This window comes from Megalobrama amblycephala, linkage group LG18 (assembly GCF_018812025.1).
Source record: "Megalobrama amblycephala isolate DHTTF-2021 linkage group LG18, ASM1881202v1, whole genome shotgun sequence".
NCBI lineage: Eukaryota > Metazoa > Chordata > Actinopteri > Cypriniformes > Xenocyprididae > Megalobrama > Megalobrama amblycephala.
In genome coordinates this window covers 19,902,934-19,921,077 of record NC_063061.1, presented here as the reverse complement: position 1 = coordinate 19,921,077, position 18,144 = coordinate 19,902,934, and the positions used below count along the sequence as shown (strand labels likewise).

General features: G+C 40.6%; 2 protein-coding genes across 2 annotated transcripts; both read right to left on the bottom strand.

The window, feature by feature from the left end:
* Positions 1–10,274: 10,274 nt before the first annotated feature.
* On the bottom strand, positions 10,275–12,422 carry LOC125253000 (olfactory receptor 14J1-like). The gene has a single exon (XM_048166732.1). It carries the CDS (start codon positions 12,274–12,276, stop codon positions 11,320–11,322), a length of 957 nt encoding a protein of 318 aa, XP_048022689.1. The 5' UTR covers positions 12,277–12,422; the 3' UTR covers positions 10,275–11,319.
* A 3,337-nt stretch (positions 12,423–15,759) lies between these two features.
* On the bottom strand, positions 15,760–17,330 carry LOC125253111 (olfactory receptor 14J1-like). The gene has a single exon (XM_048166892.1). It carries the CDS (start codon positions 17,160–17,162, stop codon positions 16,203–16,205), a length of 960 nt encoding a protein of 319 aa, XP_048022849.1. The 5' UTR covers positions 17,163–17,330; the 3' UTR covers positions 15,760–16,202.
* Between the last annotated feature and the right edge of the window lie 814 nt (positions 17,331–18,144).

Sequence of the window (18,144 nt, the reverse complement as noted above, 5' to 3'; positions counted from 1 at the left end):
CTTTTAGCTTAAAGCATGCACATTTGGAGAAATATTGATGGATTCTTATATGTTTATGTCAAATTTCTATACAGAGGAGTAATATTTATTCTATATTTATTCTATATATCATCACTATGAGTGCTGGATACAATTCATACTTGCAGCCGGAGGGCGCTCTGTACACCTTTAGGCCACAAATCCATATAAAGAAGAAGAAGAACCAGGAACTAACTGCATGTCTTCTAGAGTTCGCTAAAGCGTGCTTCGGCACTTAAAGAGCAAAGTCCCTGAAAGAGCTTACATGAGTAGACTCGTGTCTTTTTAAAGATGTCATTCTACTTGTGTGTTTCTGGATGCGGTCGTTACCTGCCGCCACGGGATGGTCACGAGCGCTGCATCGTGTGTCTGGGCTTAAAGCATGCTGAGGCGGCGTTCGTGGATGAGTCATGTACCCATTGTGGGAAGATGACCATCTCGGAGTTGCGGTCTAGACTCCAGTTCCTGCATAGGGCCGGAGTCTCAGTGCCACTGCCTCGTTCCAATCCTCCTCAGAGGGTTGCTTCGGGTAGCGGCTCTGGTGATCTGAGGATTACGGTGAGCGTGCTTCCTATGGGGAACCAACCCCCTAGGAACCCTCACCCCTCCTGCACTCTGCAGCCAGTAGAGCTGCCAGGGAAATGCGCTGGGCCATCTTACAGGTGTGCACCACCCGTATCCTTCGGAGCTTCCCCTGATGACTAGATGTCGATTGCTGCATCGGAGGTTGAGCCTGACCTTTCTGGGGATGACGATTCGGCACAGTTGTCTCCTTCGGGAGTGACCACTGTGCCCAATTCGGACCCGGAAATGATGGCTATGCTTTCCTGGGCCACCAACAGGGTAGGGCTCGTGTGGAACCCTCCACCGTGTCCCGAACCCTCGCGGTTGGATGATTGGTATCTCGGGGTGGAGCATGCTGGTTCTCAGCCACCCACCCCGGTTCCTTTCTTTCCGGAGGTGCATGAAGAGCTCACTGGCACGTGGACGGCACCTTTTACTGCCCGAAACTGTCCCGGTGGGTCCTCCTCCCTCACCACCCTTGATGGCGGAGCGGCTAAGGGCTAACTCCACCTGGCGGGGGGAGCCGTCTCTCCCTTCCCGGGCCTGTAAGCACTCGTCGAATCTTACCACTTCTCTCCAGGAACTTCAAGCTGCGACGGACCTCATGCTTCGTGCGACGAAGGTCACGGCGCGGTCAGTGGGTCGTGCGATGTCCACTTTGGTGGTCCAGGAACGCCATCTCTGGCAGTGTCTGGCTGACATGAGCGATACCGACGAGGTAAGGTTTCTTAATTCCCCCGTGTCCCAGACCGGCCTCTTCGGCGATGCGGTTGAAAACTTCGCCCAACAGTTCTCGGCTGTACAGAAGCAGTCTGAGGCCATCAGCTACATCCTGCCGCGTCGGTCAGCTGCTGCCCATCATCCGCCGCCCGCAGCACCTCAGCCTGCTCTTCGCTGAGGGTGTCCCCCTGCGGCTTCCCCTGCTCCCGCGCCGCAGCAGACGGTGCCGTGGAGCCAGTCGCAAGTGGGATGCCCAGCCCGTCCAGGCCCCCCCTCCCCAGGAAGGGTGGTAAAGCCAAGAGCAAGAGGCCCTAGGACGGGCGACCCGGAGATGGATGGGACAGCTCTTTAGGAGGTGGTGACCACACCGCTCCCTCCCCCGGGAGGGCCGGGTGGTAAATCCTTTGTTTCATTTTGTTTCTGTTCCGCCGCTGGCCCAGCAGCCAGCTCAATAAATTCTCAATAAAAGAGCAGTTTCTTCCATCTCCGGGTCCGAAGAGGGCTCGGAGAGCAGTGGGAGGGCAAGAACCTCCACTCTCATCCCCCTCTTCTGTCGCCAGCAGGCAGCAGTGCGTGGTTCAAGAAGCCAGCCAAAGTCGCTCCTGCACCTGCTATCCAACCGTGGAACCAGGTAAGTGTTTCACAGCACACTCAGACCCCGCTATGGGCCGCCTCGCTAAGAGAGCCTCCCGAGCCACGTCCCTGTGTTCCACCTTGCTGCCCCACTGCAGGTACGCCTACGGTCCCTCTGATCCCGCTTGTACGGTCTCTGCGAGCCTGGTTAGCGCTCCCCAGTCCGTCTCGCTGGCTCATTCGGACCATCAGGCTTGGCTATGCGATTCAGTTCGCCCTGCATCCCCCCTAGTTCAGGGGCGTCCGCTTCACTGCAGTGAAAGCTGTCGATGCCCATGTCTTGTGTGCGGAGATCGCGGTCCTACTGGTGAAGGACGCGATAGAGCCGGTCCCTCCAGCCCATATGAGGTCAGGGTTCTACAGTCCCTACTTCATTGTACCCAAGAAAAGCGGTGGGTTACGACCGATCTTGGACCTGCGAGTTTTGAATCGGAGCCTCCACAAGCTACCATTCAAAATGCTCACACAGAAACGCATTTTCGAGTGCATCCATCCCCGAGATTGGTTTGCAGCGATCGACCTGAAGGACACGTACTTTCATGTCTCGATTCTACGTCGACACAGGCCGTTCCTGCGCTTTGCGTTTGAGGGTCGAGCATATCAGTACAAGGTCCTACCCTTCGGGCTGGCCCTGTCTCCCCGCGTCTTCACGAAAGTCGTGGAAGGAGCCCTTGTTCCCATGAGAGAACAGGGTGTTCGCATCCTCAACTATCTCGACGACTGGCTCATTCTAGCTCAGTCGCAGGATCAGTTGTGCGAACACAGGGATCTGCTGCTCAGTCACCTCAGCCAGTTGGGCCTTCAGGTCAACTGAGAAAAGAGCAAACTCTCCCCGTGCAGAGGATCTCTTTTCTCGAAATGGAGTTTGATTCGGTCGAGCAGACAGCACGCCTCACAGAGGAACGTGTTCAGTCAGTGTTGAACTGCTTAAATACATTCAAAGGCAGGACAGCGGTCCCACAGAAATTCTTTCAGAGGCTCCTGGGGCATATGGCGGCCACAGCGGCAGTAACCCCGCTCGGTTTGCTTCATATGAGACTGCTTCAGCACTGGCTTCACGGCCAAGTCCCGAGATGGGCGTGGCAACGTGACACTTTCCGGGTGGCAATCACTCCAGAGTGCCGCCAAGCCTTCATCCCGTGGTTGGACCCCTTGTTTCTTCAGGCAGGAGTGCCCCTAGAGCAGGTGTCCCGCCATGCTGTGGTGTTCACAGATGCCTCTGCCACCGGCTGGGGTGCCATGTACAACAGGCATGCAGTTTCGGGGGTGTGGACGGGCCCCCAACTCCCTGTCCGAGGGAACACTCGGGACAGATGCACTGGCACACAGCTGGCCCCGGGGCCTTCACAAATATGCGTTCCCTCCAGTGAGCCTACTTGCACAGACCTTGTGCAAAGTCAGGGAGGACGAGGAGCAGGTCCTGCTAGTTGCACCCTATTGGCTCAACCGGGCCTGGTTCCCGGAACTCTCGCTCCTCGCGACAGCCCCTCCCTGGTGCATCTCTCTGAGGAAGGGCCTTCTTTCTCAGAGACGGGGCACACTTTGGCACCCGCGTCCAGACCTCTGGAAACTCCATGTCTGGTCCCTGGACGGGACGCGGAGGTTCTAGGTGACTTACCCCCCAAGGTACTTAACTGGATAGTGGACGCTATCGCCTTGGCTTACCAAGCTCAAGGCTTGCCCTGCCCGCTCAGGTTGCATTCTCACTCCACGAGAGGTGTCGCATCCTCCTGGGCGCTGGCTCGTGGCGCCTTGCTGACAGACATTTGTAGAGCTGCAGGCTGGGCGGCACCTAACACGTTCGCTAGATTCTATAGCCTTCGTGTCGAGCCAGTCTCCTCATGTGTTCTCACCTCAGGTCAGAGGCACCGAGAGGCCCCGGCTTAGTGTCGGCTTGCTGCGCTTACATGCGCTCTTTACTCCAGAGAGTCCCTACAAGGCAGATAAGCATAACTCCTTTGGGGAAGGATGTGGCTTCCGCAGCGTTCCTTTCCCAGCAGAAGGGTACGCTTTCCCAGTGTTATTCATAGTCTCACTGAGTGGGTTTTTGGGGAACAGCAGTGATCGACACTCTGTGTTAGCCCTGTCCCACCGTCCTAAGGTAAGGGGATTCAGCTGGCTTACAACAGAGCGCTGGAAGGGGGCAGCTCCTGTGGCGCTTTGGTAGGGATTCCTATTCGTCGGTCTGTCCGACGTACGTCGAACGTGACCGACTGAATGGGAACGTCTCGGTTACAAAGGTAAATCTCGTTCCCTGAAGGAGGGAACGGAGACGTACGTCCCGTCGCTGCACCCCGCTGATGCTGCCGCCTGATCTGTTCAGCTCCTCAGCGAAAACCTGCTGCTCATTATATACCCACGCTGCGAGGCGAGCAGCTGATGCATATGATTGCATGGCAATGTGCATTGGCTCATTTAGTTACACTCGAAGCAGATTGGCCTCTCTACTGAGATTCCTATTCGTCGGTCTGTCCGACGTACGTCTTCATTCCCTCCTTCAGGGAATGAGGGTTACCTTTGTAACCGAGACGTTTTTCTCATGTGTTTCACCAGTTAATTTCTGTCACCTGTCCCTTGTCTATCACCTCATTAATCATCTCGTTTGCTCATTAGTTGCCTGTGTATATAAGCCTTCAGTTTGAGTCTAGTCAACTGAAGGCTTATATTGATATTGATGTTGTTTTCTAGGTTAGAGTGTGCTAGTATTTGCCTGTATGTTCCTGTCATGCTTTTTGAAATAAATATTATTGGATTCCTCTTCGTCATGTGCATCTCTTCAGCCACTTAACTTATGACAGAATACAGGACCACAACAAAGAAACTAAGATGGGCATTCTCCTCACCCCAGCTAACCCTGCTGATCTTCTGATCACCTGCTTCCAAGATGTCCGCCCTTCCAGAGCCTCGTCCCAAGATGGCCACCATTCCATATCCTCATCCCAAGATGGCCGCCATTCCAGAGCCTTGTCCTAAAATGGCCGCCAGTCAAGAATCTCACCTTAAGATGGCCGCCACCACGCCTGAGCCCTGGTCATTATGGCCATAGCACTTTTATGTGTGTGGGCGGCACACACGTTGACTCCTCTCCAGCCATTGAGCCCACTCCAGAGTCCCTCCAGCCAACAAGCCCTCACCAGAGTCTGCTCCAGCTGTCAAGCACGCTGTATTGTATTGATATTGACACTTCATGGATCATGATCTTTACTTAATATTCTAATAATATTTGGCACAAAAGAAAAATAGATAATTTTGACCCCTACAATGTATTGTTGGCTATTGCTACAAATATACCCGTGACTGGTTTTGTGGTCCTGGCAGCGTTCACATATGTTCAAATGAACCGCACTAACTGAGCAATCGCACCAGGGTTCGTTTTAATCGAACCAAACATGACAAGTGTGAACGCACCCTTAGTGTAGCTCTCTACTGCTGGTTAATATAAGTGAAGGTGACATGTGAAGGCCAAGTATACCCTAGTGGAAAAAAAGTATATTTTATTGTATTTTAAATGTACTTTTCTTATAGTACATTGCAAATATACTAACAAAAAATGTACTATCTTTAAATATAAAAAGTATATTAGCATCATATTTTCACAATACAACTTAACACACTTTAAAATAATTGTACTTTAGTATATTTTCTAAAAAATATATAAAAAAAAATAAAAAAAATATATTCTTTTAAAAGTGTATTTATTTGCACTTTATAAAATATATTTGAGGCAGGGCCAGATTGGGACTCATTTTCATGCCTTAGACTGGCCCACTTTAATTCACGACTGACTATATTAAAATAATGTAATTAAAACCTCAGTATATAAGTCTGCAATACTGTTCTCTAGAGCCTTGTAATTAATTGTATTTTTCAAAAATATCTTCAAATACCCATGATAGTACAAATGATAGTACAAAAAAATGCTAAAATTTGATATAGAGTTATTTTTATAGTTATAATAATGATTTTATAATGTTAACCATTGACTAATTCTCTAGCCATCCAGAGGCTGTAGTTAAAAATTCATGTTATTTTAATTTTAATTTAATTAAGTGTTTGCTTTCCAGTAGATGGCAGTAATCCTCCAATTAACCCAGGCACATTTTTCATGTCTATCACTATGAATGAAATTTAGAAATATAGATCTTTATTAAAGTGGATTTAACATAAAATTTTGCTATTTTATATAAATGTATATACTTAAATTATTAAAAATTTAGGCAAATAAATAACACAAAATACCATCTATCCTACAAAATTGCACAACTTTACAGAAAATATTAAAGTAGGCTATTACGTTTGTTTTTTAAAAAAAAGTTACATGTTACAAAATCATATTTTACTGTCTGGTTATGTAAGCTAGTTGGACAGAAAAATGAATATTGTTGGCCAATGTGTAATAGTATAGCAAGCAACATAACATAAGTGATAGGCCCTATATTTTATTATTTGCCTACTATTATTACGATATGAGTAAGCTGCATATGCCTTTATCTTTTGCATGTTTTCCCCTCTTCCTTTTTATCTATTTACGTTACTTAAATCGGCCTCCGGTGGCTTAGACCTTTTGCCTTACCATAACACACTGAACAAAGCTATGTCCAGAAGACGTCTTTTCAATGTCTTTGTCACAAAAGTCATACATTGAACAGACGTCCACTGAGGAACCAGAATGAAAGTTTTTAAGATGTCTTTTTTTGACGTCTTCTGCATGTCCGATATAGACATTCATTGAACCTCCGTACAAGGTTAAAATGATGCTAACCCAGCTAGAAATGTTATTGTTATAAGAATATTTTGAGAACATTATGCTATGTTCTGGTAATGTTTTCAGTGGCAAGTTTTATTTTTGTTCCCAGATTATTCTCCTAAAAAGGTAGGATAACATTATTTAAAAACATTGTAAAAATGTTTAGTGATAACATTGTTAACATTATCCCCTAACATTCTTATAAAGTTTTTAGAGGGAAGTTTCCCACCGGGCGCTGGATGTGGACTTCAACATCACCCATAGACGTCAAACTTTGATTGAAAATTAAAATCAGGTTGATGTCTAAACACAAAATTGTTTTGATGCCAAGCTCCAATGTCATTAAAGGTGCCATCGAATGTTTTTTTTACAAGATGTAATATAAGTCTAAGGTGTCCCCTGAATGTGTCTGTGAAGTTTCAGCTCAAAATACCCCATAGATTTTTTTTTAATTAATTTTTTTAACTGCCTATTTTGGGGCATAATTAAAAAATGCATCGATTCATGTTGCGGCCCCTTTAAATGCTCACGCTCCCCACCCACGGAGCTCGCGCTTGCCTTAAACAGTGCATAAACAAAGTTTACACTGCTAATATAACCCTCAAAATGGATCTTTACAAAGTGTTCGTCATGCATACTGCATGCATGCGTCGGATTCTGTGAGTATTGTATTCATTTGGATGTTTACATTTGATTCTGAATGAATTTGAGGCTGTGATCCGTGGCTAACGGCTAATGCTACACTGTTGGAGAGATTTACAAAGAATGAAGTTGTGTTTATGAATTATACAGACTGCAAGTGTTTAATAATGAAAATAACGATGGCTCTTGTCTCCGTGAATACAATAAGAAACAATGGTAACTTTAACCACATTTACCAGTACATTAGCAACATGCTAACGAAACATTTAGAAAGACAGTTTACAAATATCACTAAAAATATCATGTCATCATGGATCATGTCAGTTATTATCGCTCCATCTGCCATTTTTCGCTATTGTTCTTGCTTGCTTACCTAGTCTGATGATTCAGCTGTGCACATCCAGACGTCCTGCCCTTGTCTAATGCTTTGAACATGAGCTGGCATATGCAAATATTGGGGGCGTACATATTAATGATCCCGACAGTTACATAACAGTCGGTGTTATGTTGAGATTCGCCTGTTCTTCTGAGGTCTTTTAAACAAATGAGATTTATATAAGAAGGGGGAAACAATGGAGTTTGAGACTCACTGTATGTCATTTCCATGTACTGAACTCTTCTGAAATTTTTAATTCTAGGGCACCTTTAAACAACTCCACAAACAACATTACCAGCTTCACATTACAAACCAGATTGACTTTATTTCTGACATATATCTACAAAAGTTGTTATTGAGAGTTACCAGAGGTTTAGATGTTGATGATTTGTTGAAAATAAGTTTGGTTTGATGTCACCGTGATCAAGGTCAGTGCTTACTTCAGTTAGGCAGTTTGACTCTTAACTGTTTTAGTGTTAGTGTTTCTCTGGCTGCTCTTCCTGTTTGCTATGGCAAGTAAGGCAAGAGATAATGTGTTTAGCTATTGTCAGCTGATTTGTGATAAGAATATGATTGTCATCATGTAGCGGCTTTATTCACTGATCTAATGACTGAACTTTATGTTAAAAAACGTTATTAACTTTGAGCTGGATCTTTTCTAGAATAACAAAACAGTTGAATAAACCAGATCAAAATAATAAATCTGAAAATACAATTTATACTAAACACTTCAAAACACTTGCAAGATTTATTCACACACAGACATCAAGAATCAGCGTATGAATCTCAACAATGGTGACATGCTTCATGCCGCAATGCATTCTGGGTGCTTCATACAAAACTTATCCATGGCTCCCAGAATGCATTGCAGCATGAAGCATGTCACCATTGTTGAGATTCATACGCTGGTTCTTGATGTCTGTGTAAGTAACTCTTACAGGAGGTATGAAGTGTTTAGTGAACAATGTATTTTTCAAATTTTCTGATTTCTAGAAGTGATACAACACAAAGTTAATCACATTTTGCTCATAAAAAGCTCAGTCATTAGATGAATTGAGCTGCTAAATGATGATTACGACTGACCACATTGTCTCTTGTGTGTTTTTTTTTGTTTTTTTTTTTAGCCAATCCGGGCCTGATTTGAGGTATATTTTAACTGTGTGCTGAAAATGATCTTTTTAATGCACTGAAAGTATATTTAAAAAATACATTATTTAATATCTTGAAGTTGTGATGTATCTAAAGTTAAAGGGTTAGTTCAACCAAAAATGAAAATTATGTCATTAATGACTCACCCTCATGTCGTTCCAGTCCTGTAAGACCTCCATTCATCTTCGGAGCACAGTTTAAGATATTTTAGATTTAGTCCGAGAGCTTTCTGTCCCTCCATTGAAAATGTATGTACGGTAGACTGTCCATGTCCAAAAAGGTAATAAAAACATCATCAAAGTAGTCCATGTGACATCAGTGGGTTAACTAGAATTTTTTGAAGCATCAAAAATACATTTTGGTCCAAAAATAACAAAAACTACGACTTTATTCAGCATTGTCTTCTCTTCCGGGTCAAAATTAGCAGTAAAAACCAAAACCACAATTTGAACCAGACTGTAAACATGTTTTTTTTTCTGCTGTAAAATTGGCTAACATGGGACTCAATGAGATTCTGCTCTCTTCTGCAGCCTGTCCCTAGCGGCCAGTCGATGAATCGACGTTTCAGTCACTTCCGTATTGGCTTCACCAGAAACTGGGGGAGGTTGCCACTTGGGCTAAAGGCACCGTGGGACAAAAGGCGCCTTTGATTTTATTTCCCTCTAAACCACTAGATGGCACAAAAACTTGCTGCAGCACTTTCCAAAATATCCGCTTTCCAAAATGCACATGCAAATTTGTCTGATTCTTAACGTGATCTGCACAAAGTTGATTCTGAGGTAGTTTAATGTAATAATTGATGTTTTTTTAAAAATGTTATTGATTTAAGTAGCAAATGAGAATCTATTAAATTAATGTTTATATTTTCAGACAAAGGTCTTCTTAATGATTTTCAGTTTTGTTCAAGGTAATTCAAGCAACAGTTTTTCAATAATGGAAGAATATGTAAAAGTATGGTATTTGGGGTAAAAGGCACCCCTGCTGTTGGGGCAAAAGGCACAATAATTAACATGATAATGAATAGCTAGCTGACTTTTCCATTTGTTGACGTGACATGGTTAGATTCAAATGGCAAATATCATATCAAATTGGGTATCCATCTTAGAGATAATACCCATATTTAATGAAGCAATCATATTTTTAAAAAAAAATATCATTTTATAATAAAATATCATTTATTGTTACTACTGTAAATCTATATTAAATATTATGGGATCTCCTATTAACATAGGCAGTATATTTATTGAACACATATTAATTCTTTTATTTATCAAAATAAACAGAAAATGGTAAAAACGTTGCTAAAGTGATTATTTTGAACAAGTATTAACTTACACATTATTAAAAACATATTATTTTAGCTAAAGTATTTGTATGAATACTGTGTGCCTTTTACTCCATGCTGGGGGGCCTTTTACTCCATGCTGGGGGGCCTTTTACCCCATGTGTGGGGTAAAAGGCCCCCCTCACCACCTCATACATTTATAAGATTTTATACAAAATTAACCACTTTTATGATTTATTTTCACACAAAATCTGTTGCTCCATCAATGTTCAATACAAACATATATTTTCCCTGCAATCATACACTTTGAGAGTAGTGAAAAGCAAATTTTTTCTTAAGGTGTGCCTTTAGCCCCGTTGTACCCTACCTATGTTGTGGTGTCTTGTTTATCCATTGATCTGTTTGCTATAATGAAGACGAACAACTTGCTCACACTTTTTATAAGGAGGGAATTTCCCAATTGTAAATATTTAAATGGTTAGGGCTTTTGCAATGTAAGAATGTATAGGGATACTCGTTCGGCAATAACTCATTAAAATAAGATGATTTCCTATTCAACAGAATGTGTGGCAGCAATTTGGCAGTGCTGTGACTTCACTTATTACAGTATATCCAAAAAAAGCAATAGAGCATCCTACACATAAAAAAGTGACACCAAGGGGTCCTGACCAAGCATCCATAATGAGACGAGTTGGGAGTGAGAACGTATTGCATAATCAGACAGAAAATGTACAGTGTTTAAATAAGGGAATTTATCTAAAACATAGATAAAACACAAATTTACCATTGAATTTAAGACAATTCAGATGCATTTAACAAAAGCTACCTACAGTGCAAGCCAAGAACTAAACCCATTATCATAGCAGCAGACATATAGAACCAATTTCCAGTGTAAATGATCATCTATGTTCGCATGATTTACCTTAACACTAATAGTCATGAAAGAATGCATACTGTTAAAAATGTAAATCAATACATTTAACATTTTTCGCATTATGTAGCATCAACAGCGCTCTTTGACAACTGAGAAAATCTGAAACACAGCAAAAATGTATGTATGCATGTATGTAATTAAACCATTAGAAATTTAGGTTTTAAACCTTTTGAGCTTGTGAAACATTTACTCATAAACATTGTCATTGTCAACTGTTTTAGCATGTCTTTCAGAAAAGTACAGAAAATTAATTACATTTTACGTCTTTTTGGTGCATGTGAAACACTTTCTCTTGCTGCAAGACGTGAAATAAAAACTCTTTTGCGCACTGCTCTAATATTTAACCCATAGATTACAGGATTAAGAACAGGTGGGACTATAACTAATTCTAAAGCAAAAAAATGACGCAGACTCTCTGGAATGTCATTTGAACCATATCTGTTATACAGGAAATCAAACATCATAGCAAAAGTGAAATTGATCAGTGATAATATGTGTGGCAGACATGTTTGCCAGAATTTCCTTCTGTTTTCTAAAGATGCTTTACATGCAGAGATCAGTTTAATGTAGGATACAATGACAATAACTGCACAAATACAACATATGACACAAATGACATATCCATAGATATTATTAACAAAAGACGATTCACATGACAGTTTTACAATTGACCAGTTGTCACAATATAATTTATCAATGTGATTTTTACAAAATGGCCTCAAGTTTGATAACAGGACTGCTGTAACTGTGACGCAGTTGGGTACAATCCATGAAAACAAAATTAATTTCAAACAATTGAATGTAGTTAATTTGGAATGATAGTCTAAAGGTTTGCATATGGCTACATATCTATCATATGACATCACTGTTAATATTGTAAATTCACACAGTAAAGAGCTGTAAATAACAAATGTCTGCAGAGCACACATGTGAGAGGAGATCACATATGAATCCAATATTAAATCAGACAGAAATTTAGGGTAGAATCCTGAGGCTCCATAAACCCCATTAATACACAGATGACTTAAGAATATGTACATCGGTTCATGTAGAGATTTCTCTATTATAATTACAATGACAAGACAAATATTCACTGACAAAATAAGCAGATAGAGGTAAAGAAAACAAGTGAAATATAAATGCCTATATGATTTTGAGTCTCTGGGCACCATAAGAGTCAGTTTCACAGCATAAGATATGTTATCCATCACAAAATGGGTGGCCTTAAATCACAGTCACATTCAATGAATATCATAGCACAGAAGAAGGCAAATAAACAGATTCGCAGATGAAGAGCAGGGTGTTCCCAACTGGAAAAGACACGATGTTGCTTGGCTTTATATTAGGTGATTTGTCATTTGGGAAATATGTAAAAGATGTACTAAGATGTCTTGAGATTACTTATTTACTCTTCAACAAAAAATTGCACTGAATTGCTGAAATGAACAAATAAATATCACCCTGGACCACAAAACCAGTCATAAGGGTCAATTTTTTAAAATTGAGATTTATACATCATCTGAAAACTGAATAAATAAGCTTTCCATTGATTGTTGTTAAGATATGACAATCTTTGGCTGAGATACAACTACTTGAAAATCTGGAATCTGAGGGTGCAAAAAAAACAAACAAAAATGAAACATTGAAAAAAATCGCCTTTAAAGTTGTCCATATGAAGTCCTACCAATGCATATCCACTCACAAAAATAAATTTTTGATATATTTACAGTAAGGATATTTACAAAATATATTCATGTCAGGAATATGTGTGTTTTGCCTTTTGTTTTTGTTTTTGGATTCTGTGTTGTCAGGTTGACTAACCCCCGGCTTAAGCTAGTCCCAGACTAAAATGCATGTTTGATCTGTTTTAACAGAAAGAAACTTTTACTGACATATCTTAAAATATGTCACTGCCATTGTTTTGTCTCAAGATGGACACCAGTAATGTTTTTTTTTTTTTTTTTCTAGTTCACATTTAAAAAAAGCTACTAAAATATATAATTGAACTAAGGCCTAATCCTATAGGCTAAGCCCCGTCTGTGAAACCGAGCCCTAGTTTTTCTCATGTGTTTCACCAGTTAATTTCTATCACCTGTCCCTTGTCTATCACCTCATTAATCATCTTGTTTGCTCATTAGTTGCCTGTGTATATAAGCCTTCAGTTTGAGTCTAGTCTTTGCCTTGTATTGATGTTGTTTTTCTAGGTTAGAGTGTGTTAGTATTTGCCTGTATGTTCCTGTCATGCTTTTTGAAGTAAATATTATTGGATATGAATTCTTCTTCATCATGTGCATCTGACAGAATACAGGACCACAACAAAGAAACTAAGATGGGCATTCTCCTCACCCCAGCTAACCCTGCTGATCTTCTGATCACCTGCTTCCAAGATGGCCGCCCTTCCAGAGCCTCATCCCAAAATGGCCACCATTCCATAGCTTCATCCCAAGATGGCCGCCATTACATAGCCTCATCCCAAGATGGCCACCATTCCAGAGGCTCATCCTAAAATGCCCACTCCAGAGTCCGCTCCAGCCAACAAGCCCACTCCAGAGTCGCTCCAGCCAACGAGCCCTCTCCAGAGTCCGCTCCAGCCAACGAACCCACTCCAGAGCCCACTCCAAAATCCGCTCCAGCCAACGAGCACTCTCCAGAATCCGCTCCAGCCAACAAACCCACTCCAGAGCCCTCTCCAGAGTCCGCTCCAGCCAATGAGCCCTCTCCAGAGTCCGCTCCAGCCAACGAGCCCTCTCCAGAGTCCGCTCCAGCCAACGAGCCCTCTCGAGCGTCCGCTCCAGCTGTCAAGCCCACTGTATTGTATTGATGTTGACACTTCATGGAACATGATCTTTACTTAATATCCTAATGATTTTTGGCACAAAAGAAAAATCTATAATTTTGACCCATACAATGTGTTGTCTATTGCTACAAATATACCTGTAACTGGTTTTGTGGCCCTGGGTTACAAATGATTAAATGGTTTTATTCTTTAAGTCTTTCTTTTTTCTATAAAGGTAAGTTGCTATAATATCTTGTGGTATACTTAACATTCAGCATTCACTTCAGTTTTTTCTTCTAATTCTTTTTACTTACCTTCTAGCTTCAAAAACGACATAAAAGCACACTGTAACGAATTCAGAGCTAATTATACTAAAATAAAAATGTAAGCAAATTACTTGTATATTGAAATATTTAAAGGTGGTAAAGAGGATGTTTTGTTTTATACATTTTTGCAATATTACTTGAAACTGTCTTTACTAAGTGATAAAAGACTATTTATTAGGTGCACTGAAAGGAATATTATTAATATACATCATCTGTGCACGAGGTAGGGCCTTAAAAACATCAGCCAATCGTTTACGCGATCATCGCGTGAACGATTGGCCCTCTGGCTTGTCAATCACTGCCATTGTGAGAGACGTGCGCGGATTGGCCCTCTGGCTTGTCAATCCTTGTGAGAGACGCGCGGCTGCGCGTTCTAGTAACTTTCCACACTCTACATGCGCCGCATGCAATGTTTTTGTCAGGAGACAGGAGTAACAACTGCAGATTATGAGTTACCTGCGGTGAGTCCGACATAATGATTCCACTAAGTGTGTGCGCGGCTTAACGATTGTAAGGCCGATTATGAATGTAAATTGATACTTATGATTGATCGCGCTCAAACGCGTCCAGTCAGAGCCAGTTGCGTTCAGTCTGCGATTACAGTCGGTGTTCAAATTCCATGTGAAAGTATATAAATCTGCTTCAGGAGCAGGAAACTATCGCTGTATGTTGAGCACAGTCAGAATGTTTTAGCTAGTCGTAAAATGTGTGCCCGGCTTAATAACAGCGAATGCCGGTGGTAAACAAACACTCGTGCATGAGTTTTGTGAGGCGTTCACTTGAAATGAGCTGTGAAGGAGGGGGATTGTTCTTCTGCATGCGCTCATTTCAAAAACTCAGTCGACGAAAACATCCTCTGTACCACCTTTAACATTCAATTGCTATGCCACTGCTTTAAGGATTTTCTAAAATGTGTAGTTTGGTAATCAAAGTATTTGTCAGGGATTTCAATGGAAATGAATCTTAATTCTCATCTATAGACTTACCTCCCTTGTGTTTAATCAGTGGAAATCATTCCAAAGAAAAGTTGTCTTCAACAATTTGAAATATCTTGCTTAGTCTTTGAATTTTTGGAGACATCACTATGATCATGCAGGGTATTTTTAACCAACAGCCATTTAGGCAATAGGCATTATTGTCGCAGGCATGGAGCTCAGTTGTAGCTAATGCAGCCTTGTAAAACCTTGCAATTAGTGTAGCTATGTACTGCTGGTTAATATAAGTGAAGGTGACATGTGAAGGCCAAGTATAGTAACCCATACTTGGAAATTGTCCTCTGTATTTAACCCATCCAAGTTAGTGCACACACATTAGGAGCAGAGTAGTGAGTAGTGAACACACACTGTAAACCGTGACACACACCCAGAGCAGTGGGAAGCCATTATGCTGTGGTGCCCAGGGAGCGACTGGGGGTTAGGTGCCTTGGTCAAGGGCACCTCAGTCATTTCTTGCCAGCACTGGAATCTAAGCAGCAACCTTTGAGTTACCAGTCAGACTCGGTAACCATTAGATCACGACTGCTCCCATGGAGCAGTAATAATGACCTAAATAGACTGGCATTTTGAACTTGCATTCTTTATTCCGCCTAAGCAAAGACTAAATGGAATTTTGAGGCAATCATCCTACTGCTAAATTCTTGCACATGTGCATTATTACTTTTGGATTGCGATAGTTCACCAAAAAAATTAAAAACCTGTCATAATTTACCTCATGTTACAAACCTATGCATTTTTTTTTCTTAAAAGAAGATAAGAGGATAAAAGAAGATATTTTGAAGAATGTTGGTTACCAAACAATGTCTGTTCCCTTTGACTTCCATTGAAAAATACAGTGTTGTAATATGATTGTACAATTTGAGATATGTGAATCAATGCCATTGACAACATGCTTAGGCTGGGTGTTCATTAGATTCAAAATATTTCACAGTTTTACATACATCACACCAGAAATATGCTTGTTAAAAAGTTTGTCACTATTCATTTATAAAGCCAAATTTTATGTATTTATTTATTTATTTAGCATGTATCAGTTTTTACATAATTAAGTTGTGGACCTTTTGTGAAACATTTTCTCTTGCTGCAACACATGAAATAAAAACTCTTTTGCGCACTGCCCTAATATTTAATCCATAGATTAGAGGACTAAAAACAGGTGGGACTATAACCAGTTCTAAGGCCAAAAAATTACGCAGACTCTCTGGAATATCATTTGCACCATATCGGTTATACATGAAATCAAAAAGGAAAGCAAAAGTGAAATTTATCAGTGTAAATAGGTGTGGCAGACATGTTTGCCAGAATTTCCTTCTGTTTTCTAAAGATGCTTTACACGCAGATATCAGTTTTACATAGGACACTATGATGAAAACTATAAAGCAAACAAATGTGACTGCAATGGCATATCCAAAGACATTATTTACAAAAGATGACACACACGACAGTTTTACAATTGACCAGTTGTCACAATATAATTTGTCAATGTGATATTTACAAATAGACCTCAAGTTTGCTAACAGAGCGGCTATAACACCAAAGAAATTGGGAACAAGCCATGAAAACAGAATTAATTTAACACAGGTGTTTTTAGTTAATTTGGAATGATAGTCTAAAGGTTTGCATATGGCTACATATCTATCATAAGACATCACTGTTAATATTGTGATCTCAGAAAGTAAAGAGCTGTAGATAACATAGGTTTGCAGAGCACACATATGAAAGGAGATCACATATGAATCCAATATTAAATCAGACAGCATTTTAGGGTAGAATCCTGTGGCTCCATAAACCCCATTTATACACAGATGACTCAAGAATATGTACATTGGTTCATGAAGTGCTTTCTCCATGAAAATGACCCCAACAAGAAGAATATTTATAGACAATATAAAGAGATATAAGGCAAGAAAACAAATAAAATATACATGTCTATATGATTTAGTTTCTTTTGGCACCATAAGGGTCAGTATCACAGGATAAGACATGTTCTCCATCATGGCAAGTTCATGGATAGTCCTTAACAACTATCATGCAGTACATTATTATTATTATTGTTATTAATGCATTATTATTCAGCTAAAGCAGACATTTCATTAAGCTTCAATTATTATTGTTGCCTAAGGAAATAAAGCATTAAGAAAAAAAGGAAAATGTACACAATTTCCACAGATGTGTTTGCAACTGAAAGTGATGAGTTCTAGCTTGGTTTTATATATAGTGATTTCTCATTAGGGAAATCTCTTAGAGATATTCTAAAATTTCTTGGGATTAATTATGTAGTCAAGGACAACACTTTGCAAATGACTTTTTAATAATAAAATAAAGGTTAAATTTAGTAACAATACCTGCAAACAGCCCCACATTTAATATTTAAAGCATTTTTTTTTTAAATTTTACTAAATGAGCATGCTTCTCACTTATAGCTCTCAAAAAGTATAATTTTATTTCATTTGATTTGATATAAGGGCCATAATTAGTGAAAACTGCTGTCCCACAACCAAAAAAAATGTAAAAAGCATTTAAGTATTCACATTTTAGATGTTTACTAAGATCCTTCTATTATCTATTGAATCCCACAATAATATTTAAAATATCAGTAAGCTTAAAGGGTTAGTTCACCCAAAAATGAAAATTATATCATTAATGACTCACCCTCATGTCGTTCCAAGACCTTCGTTCATCTTCGGAACACAGTTTAAGATATTTTAGATTTAGTCCGAGAGCTTTCTGTCCCTCCATTGAAAATGTGTGTACGGTATACTGTCCATGTCCAGAAAGGTAATAAAAACATCATCAAAGTAGTCCACGTGACATCAGTGGGTTAGTTAGAATTTTTTGAAGCATCGAAAATACATTTTGGTCCAAAAATAACAAAAACTACGACTTTATTCAGCATTGTATTCTCTTCCGGAATCCTTTCCATGGAATTGATTCCATTGAATTGATTCCATTGAATCCTTTCATCTGTCAGCGTTGGTA

Coding starts and splice junctions, on each gene's coding strand:
- LOC125253111 (XM_048166892.1), bottom strand. CDS start 17,162: ATGATGGAGAACATGTCTTATCCTGTGATACTGACCCTTATGGTGCCA.
- LOC125253000 (XM_048166732.1), bottom strand. CDS start 12,276: ATGGATAACATATCTTATGCTGTGAAACTGACTCTTATGGTGCCCAGA.